The 15,196-nt window shown below is 38.9% G+C and overlaps 1 protein-coding gene across 4 annotated transcripts; it reads right to left on the reverse strand.

Moving 5' to 3' along the window:
- Window positions 1-1,177: 1,177 nt before the first annotated feature.
- ankrd67 (ankyrin repeat domain 67) lies at window positions 1,178-13,499 on the reverse strand. 4 transcript variants are annotated; one of them, XM_082183045.1, is made up of 6 exons: window positions 13,294-13,497; window positions 12,838-12,981; window positions 9,776-10,028; window positions 7,549-8,101; window positions 5,172-5,468; window positions 1,178-2,775 (listed from the first exon to the last, which is right to left on the reverse strand). In XM_082183045.1, the coding sequence occupies exons 3-6, from the start codon at window positions 10,012-10,014 to the stop codon at window positions 2,605-2,607; spliced, it is 1,260 nt and encodes a 419-aa protein (XP_082039171.1). In that variant the 5' UTR covers window positions 10,015-10,028; window positions 12,838-12,981; window positions 13,294-13,497; the 3' UTR covers window positions 1,178-2,604. The 4 variants fall into 4 exon arrangements, with proteins under 4 accessions (XP_082039171.1, XP_082039172.1, XP_082039173.1 ...); XM_082183048.1 differs by lacking the exon at window positions 1,178-2,775 and adding an exon at window positions 4,653-4,850 and having other exon boundaries at window positions 13,294-13,499; XM_082183046.1 differs by lacking the exon at window positions 12,838-12,981.
- Window positions 13,500-15,196: the final 1,697 nt, after the last annotated feature.

Genomic DNA, 15,196 nt, shown 5'->3' on the forward strand with positions numbered 1-15,196 from the left:
TTATCATGGCAATCAGATACATTCCTTTTGAGAGAATTTAAGTTGTTCTATCTCCTTTAATCAAATTTTATTTAAACGTTTCACCAAAATATATATTTCATTATTTATCTGGCAGTGGCCATGCTGTTGGATTTATTCATATTATTTGTTCTGCTTTTCTTTCTTTTTTTCTTCTTTTTTTACAATAAAACATTTATTTATACTCTAACACTCTTTCATACTCTAAAATCTCTCAAAAATAATAACAAATTGATCTTTCTCACTGACTGTCTTTTCAATACTTGTTTGTATTTTTCCTTTCCTTTTCATGTTATGTATTTTGTATTTCAATGCTGTTTGTTCTTTGCAATAAAAAAATATCAGCATAATAGATAATTTCATAATCTTTTGAGTCTATTCGACATCAACACATTATGAAAAATAAACAGTAGGCTACACTTATCCTTCGGAGAAACTGTTACTGTAATAGGCTATTATGTAATATGTGTATTTTAAGATAGATTTCTGTGTAGTTTAATATTGCAGCCACAACCCAGTGACTGGATACGGGAAGTACCATGACGCTGATGACAGGAACTGAAATCTGTGTGCAGAACATATCAATCCGCGGGTACGTTCTACAGTCGTGTGGCTGACGTCATGAGAAAAGACACACGATAGCAACGATCCTCTAGTTTTAAAACAACAACAACAAAAGCGATCCCCTAGTATTTTTTTCTGGAGCCGTTTTTTGGCAGTATTTACTGGAAAAGAGCATGGTTATTGCTTGAAAAATACAGCATTTCTAACCAGATAAAATAAGTAGCCTACATTTTAAGAAACTGCATAATAACCAGCTCCCAAATTGTGCTGCTTTTATCAGTGCAATCAGATACATTCCCTTTGGAAGAATAACGTGTTATCTATCTCATGTTATAAAATGTGAATTAAACTTCTCTGAAAGATTTATTTTTCTGTCAGTAATGGTGTTGGTGAACTTTTTTTTATTTGTTTTGCATTGCCATTTTTTTTATTCACAACTCTTTGCCTAGATTTGTAGTCTTTCTTGCTGAGATTTTTATATTTCATTACAGTGTTGTTTCTTCTTTGCAATAAAAAAAAAAACATTTCACATGAACATTTTAAATTATAATGTGCTGAAATGATACATGCTTTACTAGAAATTGTCACGCCAGCGTCTGGATGTTGAAGATGATTTTATTTCCGTATAGACCCTTAAAAGATAAGTTACTTTGCATCAAAATACTATAGGCACTACAGTTACAAAGGTTATATACACAGAAAAAACGTAAGAATAAACCTAAAAATGTGTTCCATCCTCTATGATTTCTAGCAATGGTCACAGTCAGCATTTTGACAGAAACTATATTATCATGGTAATGTTTTGTTAGGGAAGATCAGGCACAAATACAAGTTCCACTTGTTAAGGTAAGGTCACATTAGTGAAAGTTCTGTAAATCTCACGGGCACAAAGGTCACAGCTCTGACAGAAGTTACTTTCAATTTCAAACCAAGCAGCTTTCTGTTGGTCAACATGGTGAATTTGCAGGACCAACTCGAACTTGAGCGAAATGTGCAAGGGGGAAATCTTTTGCCCTCAAGCAAAATTCCTGATTGCGCAGATTCCTATAAAAATATTTCAACCACAAATATTTGTCAAATAACAGTAAATGTGACCACGCTTTTACACAAAATATAAACTTTCTTGGAATGCACTCGTCCAATCAAACCAGTGGACTGCTGTTGTATAAGGCCCGTTCACACTACGAAGATAACTATAACAATAACTATATCAGCACCACCAATGCATGATAACCTTCTGTTTATCATTAGCATGTGCTGCAGTTATGTCGTCGGCCGATTTAAATGCTCGAGCTCAGGTGGATTCTGATTGGCTGTCAATAGAGTGCTGCAGGATGACATTTTTTGTAGGCCAACCATCACCAAGTCAGCATCACCCTGGTTCCCTTAACAAAATCCCAATAGGATGGATTATTGCATAATACAGTATATAACTCTGGATTACTAAAGAATATAAGATCTGTGACTGACAAACGTTTATTATTCTTACGAGTTTTCTTCATCATGATAATCATCACAAATGAACACAACTTTTATGAATTTTGAAGCCTAAATACAATCGTCAGAAGTAAAAAGCTAAAAGTAGGCTATAAAAACTAACTAAACTACAATCCCAAGACTTCAAAGCCACCATCATTTGTATCGTTCATCAGCTGGAAAAAAACTGTTTTCAAAGTGATTCCATCAATACTGTTCCTCAGTATTGTTATAGTTGTGGTGTAGAATTAGAAAGATTATTTATGGCCTGGTTTCACATACAGAGCTCAGATTAAGCCAAGATTAGGCATTTAAGTAGCTTTTATGAACGTGCCTAAAAATCAACATTACTGGTGTGCATCTTGAGACAAAACAATGGATCTGACATATTTTATGATATGTCAGTTCAAGTTGCTTTCAGTTAAAACAGCTCAAACATGTATTTTAGTCTGGGACTAGGTTTGGGGGGGGGGGGGGGGGGGGGGGGGTATATTATCATTATAGTTGTCTTCTGTGTGATCAGGCCCTAATTCACAGTTTTTTCTTCTATCTCTGCACACCGTCCTGAACTCGATCGCTCATCCTGGCAGTCTGGTGTTGCTGAAAGAGCTGGATGATGCCTATCTGCTTGTGTGTTCTTGCAACGTCCTCTGCTGTCTCTCTCCAGCTGCTCCTTACAGCAGGATCAGCACCTTTGTCCAGCAGAACCTTGAAGACCTGTGGATTGAATCACAAGCGTTCTGAGAAAGTAAAGACACAGGTAAACATTCATAAAGACATTTCTATAATACAAAGAGCAGAACATCCCATAGGAAAGCGAAATCACAGATGAGCAACTTTTCAGTTAATGCATTTTCACTGATCAGATAGCTATCTGATTGGTTAAAATTGTTTTATTTACACCTGGCCACATAAATGTGTCTCCGCAAAACAAATATAAATCCGATTCTCAATTCAACGGAGTTCATGCCACTAAAAGCAACAGATATGCCGCATATCATATGCGGTGAAATTTATTATCAGCTTATTTCAAGATGCGTCAGCACGGGCTTATAATTTTTAATGGAATTGACTCTGTGTTGAGTTGAGTTTTCAGATGTGACGCAGTACGCTGAATTTCATTTGTGGCAGTTTGCGCGTCTTCTTGTTAAAAAAAGATGCTCAGCTATTCATCTCTGGCAGGCCATATCTGTGGCAATGTATGTTGCAGTAGTGCTGTCATATTTGGTTTTTATTAGGTTTATTTCTTGTTTCTAGTTTTGTAGTCCTTTTGGTTTCCCTCGTTACTCCCTCATCATTTGCACCTGTGTCCTGTTATCTAGTTTTCCCTGTGTACATAAGCCATAGTGTTTGCTGTTTACTTTGTCAGTTGTTTCTCATATTTCAGAATTCTTGTGTGTACTTGTATTTTGGTTTCCTGTTTCCTTGTACTCCTGCCCTTTGTGTTCCTCGGTTATTTTGTTATTAAATACACCTGTACTTAGTTCCACACCTCTGCATGCCTTCCTCACTTCTTCTGTGTTACAACCAGGAGCCTCCTGAAGTGGTTTGAGTGATTGGTTTTAAATCCATCTCGAAAGCATTTTGGGGAGCATTTACAACTGTGCTGCATCCAAAATCACGTACTGTAACACTGAATACTGAAATTGAAACTTACTTTGTTAAAGTCCCCCTGTGGTGAAAATCCAGCTTTTAATGTTGTTTATATATGTGTTGTTTTTAAAATGCTTTAAGACAAACCATGTGCAAATTCATAAGTCAACACCATTGCTGAGTATTTTCTCCTTAAAACGGCAGTGAACCAACGACAGTCTCAAAAACGCAGTTTGAAATTGCTGGTGTTTCTGACGTCACAGATACCTTGTAACCAATCACATCAATGAGTTGATCTCTGAGCTGTGTGAGTGAGTGGAGGCGGGGCTAATTTGCATATTTATAGACACTGTGTATACTAAATGAGGCAAGTGTGTAGAGTGACATTCAAGCTATTTTAAGGCATGAAGATTTTTTTTTTCAAGGATTTAATTATTATTTTATTTTTTGGGGGGTGATCAAAGATGAGATTTAAGGGACACAATTATTGATTACATCTAGCCTGGGTTTCCCCATGCTGCCTTGCGAGCACGATTTTATTCACGCTGCTAGGCAGCCTGGACACCATGGACCAGATTTTCCCCTCAAAAAGGGAACCAATCACAGAAAGGGGAGGAAGCAGCAAGACGATGACAACGTCTATGCGACACACCGAAGCAGTTTGTTTATATCTATGGATCCAACATGGCATCAGAAGCGAAGTTACCTTTCGATGCAGCCTTAGATAGTGTTCTAAGTAGTTTAGAACGCAAGTTTATTTCGTCTTCTTCCTCGTCGAATTTCTGTCGCTCTACATACGTCATTCTGGTATAATTGAAACGATTGGCTATGAGCTACGTACAGGCGCATTTGATAGACATTCGTAGCGCCCAATAAATGGCTCTGGGCATTCGTAAACCACGCCTCAAATACGAGAAAATGAACATGTGGTTCCCAGACCACGTCTCAATGAGATGAGGTCTGACGTTAGCCAGGCTAGATTACATCAGGACTTGAATATGTTCTATACAGTATGAATGCGTGTAGTATGAATAAAATTGGGACGTACATCCACCAGGTATGTAACTCACGGCGTCAGTTGAGTCGCTTCACCTCCATTCACAAATCCTCTCCCGTGGCCTCATGGGATAGTAAAGTGTCCATCGAATGTGCACTTCAGAATCTCGCCGGAAGTAGTAAGTCATCCTGGTACTTTTCACCTGTTTTATGAATACTATGAATTCGGCCATACTACTCAGCTCACATACTGTTTTTCACCTACTATATAGTATGGAAATAGGCATATTTGGACGCAGCGCTGGTCTTTTCACAAACTGATAGCTATCAGAGAAAATGCATGAAGTAACCAAGTGTAAGTAGGCCCTAAATTGTTTCTTCTAGAGACCACTAATAATAAATGGAGAGCAAACAGAGACTTTTACTCTCCTGCTTATATATATATATATATATATATATATATATATAGAGAGAGAGAGAGAGAGAGAGAGAGAGAGAGAGAGAGAGAGAGAGAATCAACACACCTTGCAGTGACCCCTCTCTGAGGCCAGGTGCAAAGGTGTCTGTCCGAGCCTCTCCACAGCATTCACATCTGCCCCGTAATGCAGCAACAGTTTGGCAGCCTCAACATTATCCCTGAGTGCTGAGTAGTGCAGTGGTGTCATTTTGAGGTTGTCCCTGTCCTCAAGTCCTGCTCCGTTCAGAATCAACAAGTGCACTACAGCCCTGGAGCCACTGCGGGCAGCCAGATGCAGCGGAGACGCCACATCTCCATCCCTGACATCAACCTTGGCCCCTCCTGATAACAGCTGCTGGAGGATCTATGGGGAAGGAGAAGATACGGTTTAGAAGAGACAGAAGAGGGAGGATGGAAAGTAGAGAGTGAAAGAAAGATCAAATGGTGCTAAGCAGACAGGAACTGTACACTGCCCTTCACCCACACATATGCCATCTGTTTCACTGCACGCGGTTGGCGTGACTCTGAAAGCATTCAGCCAAAAGGGCAGCGAGACCTTGAATTCAGTCTTGGCAATGGCAGTTTTGCTGCGGTAATAGGGATGATTGGAAACAAATGCATTTAGGTGTTTATAGGACACTACATGTAGAAATGAGTTTTTTAGCGAGAACATTTATCACTCAATGATCACATGAGATAACACTGGATAGCATAACATTATTTCATCACTCCTGTTATAAAGTAACTGTTACACTGCTACTTTTATTGAAATAGCATTTTAAAAAAGTCCAACTTGCCAATTTTCCAGCCAGAAAACTTATTTTACAGTCTCTAGTTCAAGGTTACATTTACATATAGTCGGAATATAGTATAAATTATGCGCATTTGGTTCGAGGAGAGGGCTCCGAGCTCAGAATTTGGACCGAACACAGAACACCTCTACCACTCCCACCCCCCACCCCATCCCTGGCTGGGATAGGAATAAACAAGAGTGAGAAGTTGGGGTAGAGGAGGGATGGTGGAAAAACTTTCATGAAACAGAAGTAAGTCGAATCTATATTTAAGCCTCCTCTAATGCTGGTCGGGTAGATTATCTGGATGTGCTCCTCCTGAACTTTGTTAATAAAACATAATTTTTCAAAGAAAAATGTGAAAACAGTCGGTAGATTTGATGTTTTGCCCAAACATTTTTTGGGAAGGGAGGTATTTTCAGTTGTATATGTCTGTAAAGAAGTAGCAATATTTCATTGAATAAGCTTATTAACTCCACTGACCACTGACCATCTGATAGATACTGTACTCTGGAAAAGGTTTGTAAAAAACTAAAGCTCCAGTCGTATTGCTAGAACACTATAGAACTTCTTCAACCTTAAACCATGTTTAAAATGTACCAGGTTGATATTATGAGAGTTTCTGAGGAAAAGCTAGTTCCTTGTCAGGTTAATGAAATCAAATCTTTGATATATAGTAAAAGATACTAACTGTATATATATATATATAAAAAAAATATTTTTTTTTTTTTTCTTAGTTATGTCTGTTTTTTCCCCACAACAATCTATTATTGGAGTATAATCCATTTTATATTTTTTAAGCTCCTAAACCCCCTAAACCAAACTTTATGGCCTTGTTTTAACAGACAGGGCTTAGATTAAGCCAGGATTAGGCCGTAGTTCAATTTGGACATTTAAGTAGCTTTTATAAATGTGTCATAGAAAAAGAAAAAAGAAAAAAACATTACTGGTGTGCATGTTGAGACAAAACAATGGAACTGACATACAGTAGTCAACATTTGAAGTGGATCAAAAAAGTTCATCAAAGTTATCCTAAGACAAGAACAGGTATTGTTCAAAATTCATGAATAACTTTGATGAAAGGTTTTGATCAGAGAGAAGTCTGGCATTTTCACCGGAAGATCCAGTTATGAATTTTTAGACCTGTTTACACCTGGCATTAAAATGTGTTTTTGTCAAAATGATCACAAGTGGACAATGTTAAAGGAATAGTTCACTTAAAAAAGAAAATTCTGCACCAAAACAATTGATTCCAACTTCGCTATGTTGTGCCAAAACACATGGATTATGATTGAAATCATAGTTACCATTCATATCCTTTCCATTTTCTCCCTTCCCAGCTTGCTTGTAAGCAGCGTAATGGCTTCATTCATTCATTCAATAATATTTGTGCGGTGTACTCATGTGAAAGTGATGTAGAGTATGACGAAAGAAGAGAGGAAGGTCTAGACTAAATCAGAACACAAGTGGTCACAGGAGACACATTTAGGTGTAAAAGTGAGTTTTGGGTCACTGAAATACCAGGTGTAAATAGGGCCTTTGACACATTATGAGGTCAAAACATTTAAAAAAAAAAAATCTAACAGATAGGGTATTAGAAAATAGATAGGGTGGATTTCATTTAATGGCGACTTCAAACCCATAGTCAATCACCTTCTTGTCTCCAGAGTAGGCACAAAGGTGCATGGCTGTGCGCCCATTAGGACCCCTCATATTGGCATCTGCGCCTCGGTGCAACAGCAGTCTCACCCCTGCCTCATTCCCGGTCAACACTGCCAGCTGCAGAGGGCTCATGCCCACACCTTTTCCTCCCTCCACATCTGCCCCATTATCTAGCAGGAGCTCCGCCACGTCCCCCCAGCCTCCAAAAATTGCCCAATGCAAGGGTGTCCACTTATGAAAGTCCTGGGCGTTCGGTGAGGCCAAGTGCTGGAGCAAAACCCGTGCCGTGCACAGGTATCCGCTGGCTGCAGCCAGGTGAAGGGGCGTCTGGCCAGAGCAGGACCTTTCTGAATGTGATGCCCCCTTCTGGAGGAGAAAGGCTGTGGTCTCGGGGTTTCCTCCGCTGCACGAGCGATGCAGGGGAGTGCAGTTGAAGAAGTCTTGGCTATTTACCTCCACCTGGCCAGTTTGCAACAGGAACTTGATCAGCATGAGATGACCCTTGAAAGAGGCGTGGTGGACAGCTGTCCAACCATGCGGGTCCCTGGAAGTACAAATGGCCCAGTCAGTGAAAATATGTCTGTATATTTATTTTGGGATTAACACAACACTCTTTTGCATGGCATTAGACGGTACTATTTTTAACCTGTGTTACCTTCTGTTATTAACATCTGACACTGTAATAATACTAATTTAAAAGGGATATATGGAAAGTGAAAATTTAAAAAAACATTATATCACAAATACTGTGATTGTTGTGTCATGGCTTGTTAGGACAAACACATGGAATAGATAGCTTTTATTGTTTCTTGAAATGATGTAAGCTACAAAATAAGATTAATTAAACAACGGAGTGTCTAGTTACACCAAGCACAAATAGCTTGCTTTGCTGGCAGAGGCTATTTACACTAACTCCACCCACCATTGTCTGATTTAACCAGACAAAATTGCAAAAGTGTAGGCGAGGGCTTTAGGGACAGGGACAAGTAATGTCCCAATAAGGCAGCATCCATCTATCATTTTAATAAATATAATCATATAGACTGAATATGCTGTTATATTGCATGCTGTTTTATTAAATTCTTACAAACGCTACTTACGAAAATCCCCCCGTCTCTCTGAGGTCTCTCTCACTTGAATATTAGCAATTGGACTACAAATCCCAGAACTCACCTGGACTGACTGCACACACACCTGTTAAGCACTGAGCACGCTAGGCTCAGTGAGAAGTCTTGGCTGAATCTGAAATCGCCCCCTAATCCCTCAATCACTATTCCCTAGGTTAGTCCACTAATACAGATCCCTTGAAGAGGTGAATGAAAACGAGTGAGCGAATTCGGACAGCCATTGAGCGTACATCGTCTGTACACTCGTTATTGTGGTGCAATGTGGGATAGAAAGAGTGCACTCGATAATGTTCACTATGGTTTCGGACACCACTACACATGGTTTCCCCTCAAATAATACCCTATTTGAGGGTATAGGGGGCGATTTCGGATTCGCCCCAGCTAAAATTTATGAGCGTTTAGCTCCCACGATTTTTTTTTATAATCATGACTCTTGCTGCCTGCCTTTTGACCCCGTCTTGCTCATCTGGATATTGTCTTTGTCTGTCTGCTGCCTGTCCTGACCCTCTGCCTGTTATGACCCAGATTGTTATTCGCTGTGATTCGACCCGCGCCTGTAAGTACACTGACTCTGCTGTTGTTCAATAAACTGCACATGGATCTTAATCCCAGTTCATCAGAGTGAACACTGAGGTGCAAATAGTAGCATATTTATGAATAGAAACTAACAACTATTTACACTTAGTGTAATAAACGTAGGCCAGTGAGAGTTGTAAACCTCACTCTCAAGAAGTGCCCTAGCGACTGACGCTAGAGACTGCAGTCTTTAGCCTCCTTGAGTGCCCTCCTCCCATGCGGACAGGCCCGGGTTAACGGAAGCGTTCCACTTAGAGCGGGCGGTGCGAACTGGAGAGGCTACATTAGTGCAAAGAAAGTACTGCTATTTTCAATTTGTGTAAATAGCATATACATTGCTATTTACACCTAGTGTATACCATTAAATGCCATTAAAAAAATCTACAATATTTCTACAATTTACCAGGTTAAAGGTGTAGCCAAAAATAACATTTGGAATGATATTTGGGAGAGAAGATAATGGCAGAATAAAAAATTTGGGATGAATTGTTCACTTAAGTTTATAGCTCACTAACTGGCAGTTAGCAGGCACCCCATGTCCCACCATGGCCCTGACTTGCTCCAGACAACCCTGCCAAGCAGCATAGTGCAGCCTCCGCTCATCCAAGAGAGAGTGCCTGGGTTTGGGTCGACGATGGATCCTCCACTGTCTTGTTCCCGCAGCTGTCCGGAACTTCCTCTCCACAGACACCATGGACACAGAGTCATGGAGCTCCAACCATCTCCAGTACACCTCTGGGCCTGTGTTGACCATGGCTGGAAGGTAGCCTGTGGAGAAAGGTCATGGTGCAAAGTTACAGGCTTTATCACATATTCCTTTTATTTTCATTGGTTGTTAGTAAGACTTTACTGATTTTAATTATTATACTGAAATAAAAGAATATGGACAGTTGTACAGATTAGTTTCTGGCTACTATACACTAATTCCACCAGGGGGTGGTAAAAGTTTACAGCAGTTAGAAGATTCTCAGCCCGTTTTGTTACATCACTAAATTGGACCGTTTCTGACCTACATCTAAAGTGTGATAGATTTCAAGTTTGAGTAAATCACTGGAGTGGTTGCGTAACCGATAAAGTCATTGTCTCTATTGCTCCAAAAATTCTACATTGATCTTCCAGTGAATGTTTTCAAAGACTCTTCTGATCTGTATTTCTGCTGTAATTCCATCTAGAGACACAGTTGTCATGGTAACAGTGGCTGCAATTACTATTTTAGAGGTTTCCATTAACTTTCCTGGCAGCCTGTCTTGTAGAGGAGAAGCAAAACAGAGAAAGACATTTTTTTTTTTATATAAACATTATGTAAAGCTCCAGATCATGTACAGTGCTGGTCAGAATTATTTTCCCCCTTGGTAAATATGATCAAAGATGGCTGTAAAAAATAAATCTGCATTGTTTATCCTTTTGATATATTTTTTTTAAACTGCAAAAATCGAACCTTTTATTGAAGTAAAAGAATTGAAAGTTGGGGGAAAATGAAATAAATGTTTTTCTCCAAAATACGTTGGGAACAATTATTTGCCCCCTTTTATGAAATACTTTTTGGAATCTCCTTTTTCCAAGATAACAGCTCTGAGTCTTCTCCTATAATGCCTGATGAGTTTGGAGAACACCTGACAAGACATCAGAGACCATTCCTCCATATCACTGGAGACATTCCCAGTGATTCCCAGATCCATGTTGGCGCTTCTTCTCTTCAGTTCAGCCTATTCATTTTCTATAGGGTTCAGGTCTGGGGACTGTGATGACCATTGCAGATGCTTGGTTTTGTGCTCAGTGACTCATTTTTGTTTGTTTTTGGATCACTGTCCTGTTGGAAGATCCTACAGATCCATCATTTACACATGGGGTTCTTTTTTATCCCTGTAAGAACCAAACCCATATTAAGTGTTTGCTGCCATTAAGCTCTTAAGAATGTTTGAAAAGTAACTGACACTACTGGAACTTCAAACAGGACGGGTTCTATGGACAGATGAAAAAAAAAAATATATATATCTTTTTTGCCAGCAAACTCTTAAGATGGGTTTGGTTCATACAGGGATAAAAAAGTACCCCATGTGTAAAACCGTTTTTAGAATCCAGTCTCATGCGCCAGACGCTGCAAAAGATGCGAGACGCGAGCGCAGCAGTCAAACATGTCCGTGTAGCGCTTGTTTACATTGAAAAACAATGGAAAAGTAGTGCAGTGGAATGGAAAAACACGTTCTGTGTATATGGCCCTTTGGTGTGTCTTCAGGAACAGGGTTTGGGAAACGCTGTGTCAGAGTTAATAATTCTATGCGTTAGGGTTACTAAATTAGTAGGGTATGTTTACACGATAACGATGTACTCAAAACAGAAATGCATGTGCATTTTTCACGTACAGACGTCAACGTTGTCAAAACAATCCACGTTCACACGGATCTACGAAAACGATTAAAAACGCTGTGTTATGAATTCCAGGCTAGTGGTTGGTGATGTCACTTTGTAAAGAAACACTACGCACCTATAGACTGAACACGTGATACTCATGATGTCGCCGTTTGAACAAATTCACGTTTTAGTTACACGGAGACGATAACGGTATCGTCAGAGATTGTCGTATTATTGGGAGATGAGAGGATCTGTGGCTCTTACCATTGGAGAAAGCGCAGCGGCTAACTTGGATCACATGTGCCTTGATAACCAATCACATTACAGCCTCGATGTCATTAAATTTCATTCAGAGTTGTGCGACAGTCAATCACTGATTGCGGATACCATAGAAATGAATGAGAAGTGCCAGACTGAATCATACCTGTCGCGCAATTTCACCTGTCCGCGACTTCTCTTATAAAACAGCATTTTTTCCGGTGTAAATTCTAAAAATCAATCAATCCAAAACTAATGTTTAAGAGCAAACATGTTGAAGATTAGCCTTTGGGCTGTCGACTTATTAAGCTATTTCCTCACAAAAACGGTTTTATTTAGCGTGGTGAAGCCTCTCATCCACTGACATCCATTAAAAAAAACGGCCTCTTGTCTCCTTCCCTGTACCGCAGCGTTAGTGTTACGCTTTTTTATTGGCTGAGGTTGCAGGCTTGTCTTCAAGTGGCTTTAGTATCGTTTTCAAAAACTTGCACGTTGAAACACGTTTTCAAAAGTGTCCGTTTTCAAGCCCCTTAAAATGCCATTGTCGTTTAAAAAGTTTTGGTAACACTTTACTTTAGGGTCTAATTCTCACTGTTAACAAGTTGCTTTTTAGCATGCATATTACTAGGATGTTGGCTGTTTATAAGTACTTATAAAGCACATATTAATGCCTTATTCTGCATGACCATATTCTACATCCCTTAATCTACCAGATACTTAAACTTAAACTACCTTACAATTAGGAGTTTATTGAGGCAAAAGTCATTTTTAATAGTTAGTTAATAGTGAGAATTGGACCCTAAACTAAAGTGTGACCAAAGTTTTCTGTTTTTAGTTGTTTTGTTTTTTTGGTCCATCTACTCTAGAATATTCTTTGGAACGACATCAGGGTAGTAAAGCTTGACAGAATTTCTGAAGAACTATGCCATTGTGCTGTATGTGTGATAAGAGATTTAAAAGACGACACGTTTTAGTGTTATCCTCAGTGTGAATGCGTGTTCCAAGCCAAGCTGTGAGCCACTGGAGATCTGGAGGCGTACGGCCTGTCATGTCGTGGGAGTTCGGGATTATGTGGGCGGACAACTGGCTCCTGCCCTTGCCTCCTGCCTTGCTATTTATCAAAGCAAAATATCATTACAAAACACGTAACTGCACATTTACACTGCTGTTGAGGAAGATTTACAATTAAATCAAGTGAGATAATGCTATTTTGTTGAATTTACAGTGAAATTATTTGAACAGTTCATATTTCTTAGTAATGACTATTAAACTTGTATTTGGCACCCCCAACAATTATCACTCCATAAGTTCACATCATTTCTTGGGGATTCAAATCAGCAGACACACAAATGCACATTACCAGAGATGAGCGTATGAATTTGTAGATCCATCGAACTCACTGGAAACAAGACAGAGAAGTTACCTGTGAGTGCCAGTTACTCCATGACGTCTTGCTTCTCTCCACTGTGCTGTTGAACAGATCTCTCAGGGTGTCATACATGTAAATCCGGTCTTTCCACCCCCTCTGATATTGTTCATCAAGTGTTTTATGTTCATCTGAGGTTGCTATGGTGAGAATGGGCTTTTAGAGCACTGTTATTGTATGATGGCACAGAACAGAGAGATAAAGAGAGAGAGAGAGAGAGAGAGAGAGAGAGAGAGGTTTGAGACTGCGCATGCCTGATGGTTATTTTGGAACAATTACATTTAAAATGTGTGCAATTGTCTCTTCTTTTTACTTAATCCTATGTAAAACACAAATACATTTACCATTGTATTTGAAATGTGCTAAATCAACTCGTTTTCTTGTGATCATTATCATCAAAATTCAGTGCTTTTCTGTTTAAATAAAAAAAAACCACCATTGGGTTTCCATTAGGGTTGTGCACCATGCAGAAATGAAAGGCGGTAGCAAATAGAATGCAGAGTTGAATTGAATTGAATTGAAATTTGATTTGAAGGAAGCAGAATTTATATAGAATGAAATTAAAAAAACTACAATAAGTGTAACATTTTGATGGCAAAATTAAATGGCTGTTAGTTGTTCGGATAGTATTGTACTTCATAAGACATTCTACATATCAGGGATTAAATTTGTGTATTTTTGCATAATTAATGATTTAATGAATTATCCATGTCTTTTCACACGATGAACTAATGAAATTCCTGTGACAGTGACAGTGTAGCATTTCAGGAAATTATAATTCAATTAATTCCTGTTGTTTGTGGCAAGTTCAATTTAAAATCGCACTCATGAACTGAAAGAGAGCCAATTTGCAAATGATGATAAAATGTCATAAATATTTGAAAAAAAACAATGTCTCTAGACATTGTAATGAATTTGTTTTCACGTTTCCATGTCAGAGAAGCCTTATTTAAGACTTCCTCTTGCTCAGTGGAATTCATGTGTAAATCAGCAACCATACAAATGTGCAACAAACAATTTCTTGACATGAATATGACATCATCTTTCCAGTTTATTTGTGCTTTGAGCTCTGAATCTGAATGTTGTGCTAATGTCGGGTGGGTTTTGGGCGGTGAAGGAAGGGCTGTTTTTTATGGGCCTCATAGGGGGAGTCACTTCAAGAGCACTTCATGTTTGTTTTGTTTCTTCCATTGACCTTCATCAAAGTAAATGCACTTACCCACAAGGGGGCAATGTCTGCCCAGCAAAGATTTATTATTACGCTGAACCACAAGAGGTGCTGTTTTAAACATGAATTTATTTGTTTGTCCAGCAGTCAGTCACATATTAGGAGAGGACATCAGTGATCCGAGACCTCAGTTGGTTCAGTGTGACGTAATGTTGTCTATGCGCACAGTTCCATCCAACCACACCTGTTTTGTACTGTGTCTGATGATTTCACATTAAACTTTTGAGATTTGACATGTTTGTGTGTGTTTAACTAAATCTTGCCGGACAAATAGTTTGAAACACTAAAAAAGATAATTAAACTCTGTCATCATTTACTCGCATGATTCAAAATCCGCATGACTTTCTTTTTGCTGTGGAGCACAAAAGAAGATATTATGAAGAATGTTCACGTTGCTATTTTAGCAACAAAAGATAACTCCAAAAACTTTATTTTTTTTAACTTTATTTCAATGGTCCCTTTAAAGGGATGGTTCGGCCAAAAATGATATTAAACCCATGATTTACTCACCCTCAAGCCATTCGAGATGCATATGTCAATACTTTTTCAGACGAACACATTTTCAGTTATTTTAGAAAATGTCTTAGATCTTTCAGTGGTTATAATGTCAAGTTATGGGGTCCACCTCCTTCAAGTCCCAAAAATGTGCATGCATCCTTCACAAAAGTAATC

This window comes from Leuciscus leuciscus (genome assembly GCF_965113295.1).
Source record: "Leuciscus leuciscus genome assembly, chromosome: 10".
Taxonomy (NCBI): domain Eukaryota; kingdom Metazoa; phylum Chordata; class Actinopteri; order Cypriniformes; family Leuciscidae; genus Leuciscus; species Leuciscus leuciscus.

Coding starts and splice junctions, on each gene's coding strand:
- ankrd67 (XM_082183046.1), bottom strand. CDS start 10,014: ATGGTCAACACAGGCCCAGAGGTGTACTGGAGATGGTTGGAGCTCCAT. Junction 8,102..9,775: donor GGGGTGCCTGCTAACTGCCA/GTTAGTGAGCTA, acceptor TTGTACTTCCAG/GGACCCGCATGGTTGGACAG. Junction 5,469..7,548: donor CCTACTCTGGAGACAAGAAG/GTGATTGACTAT, acceptor CCTTCCCCATAG/ATCCTCCAGCAGCTGTTATC.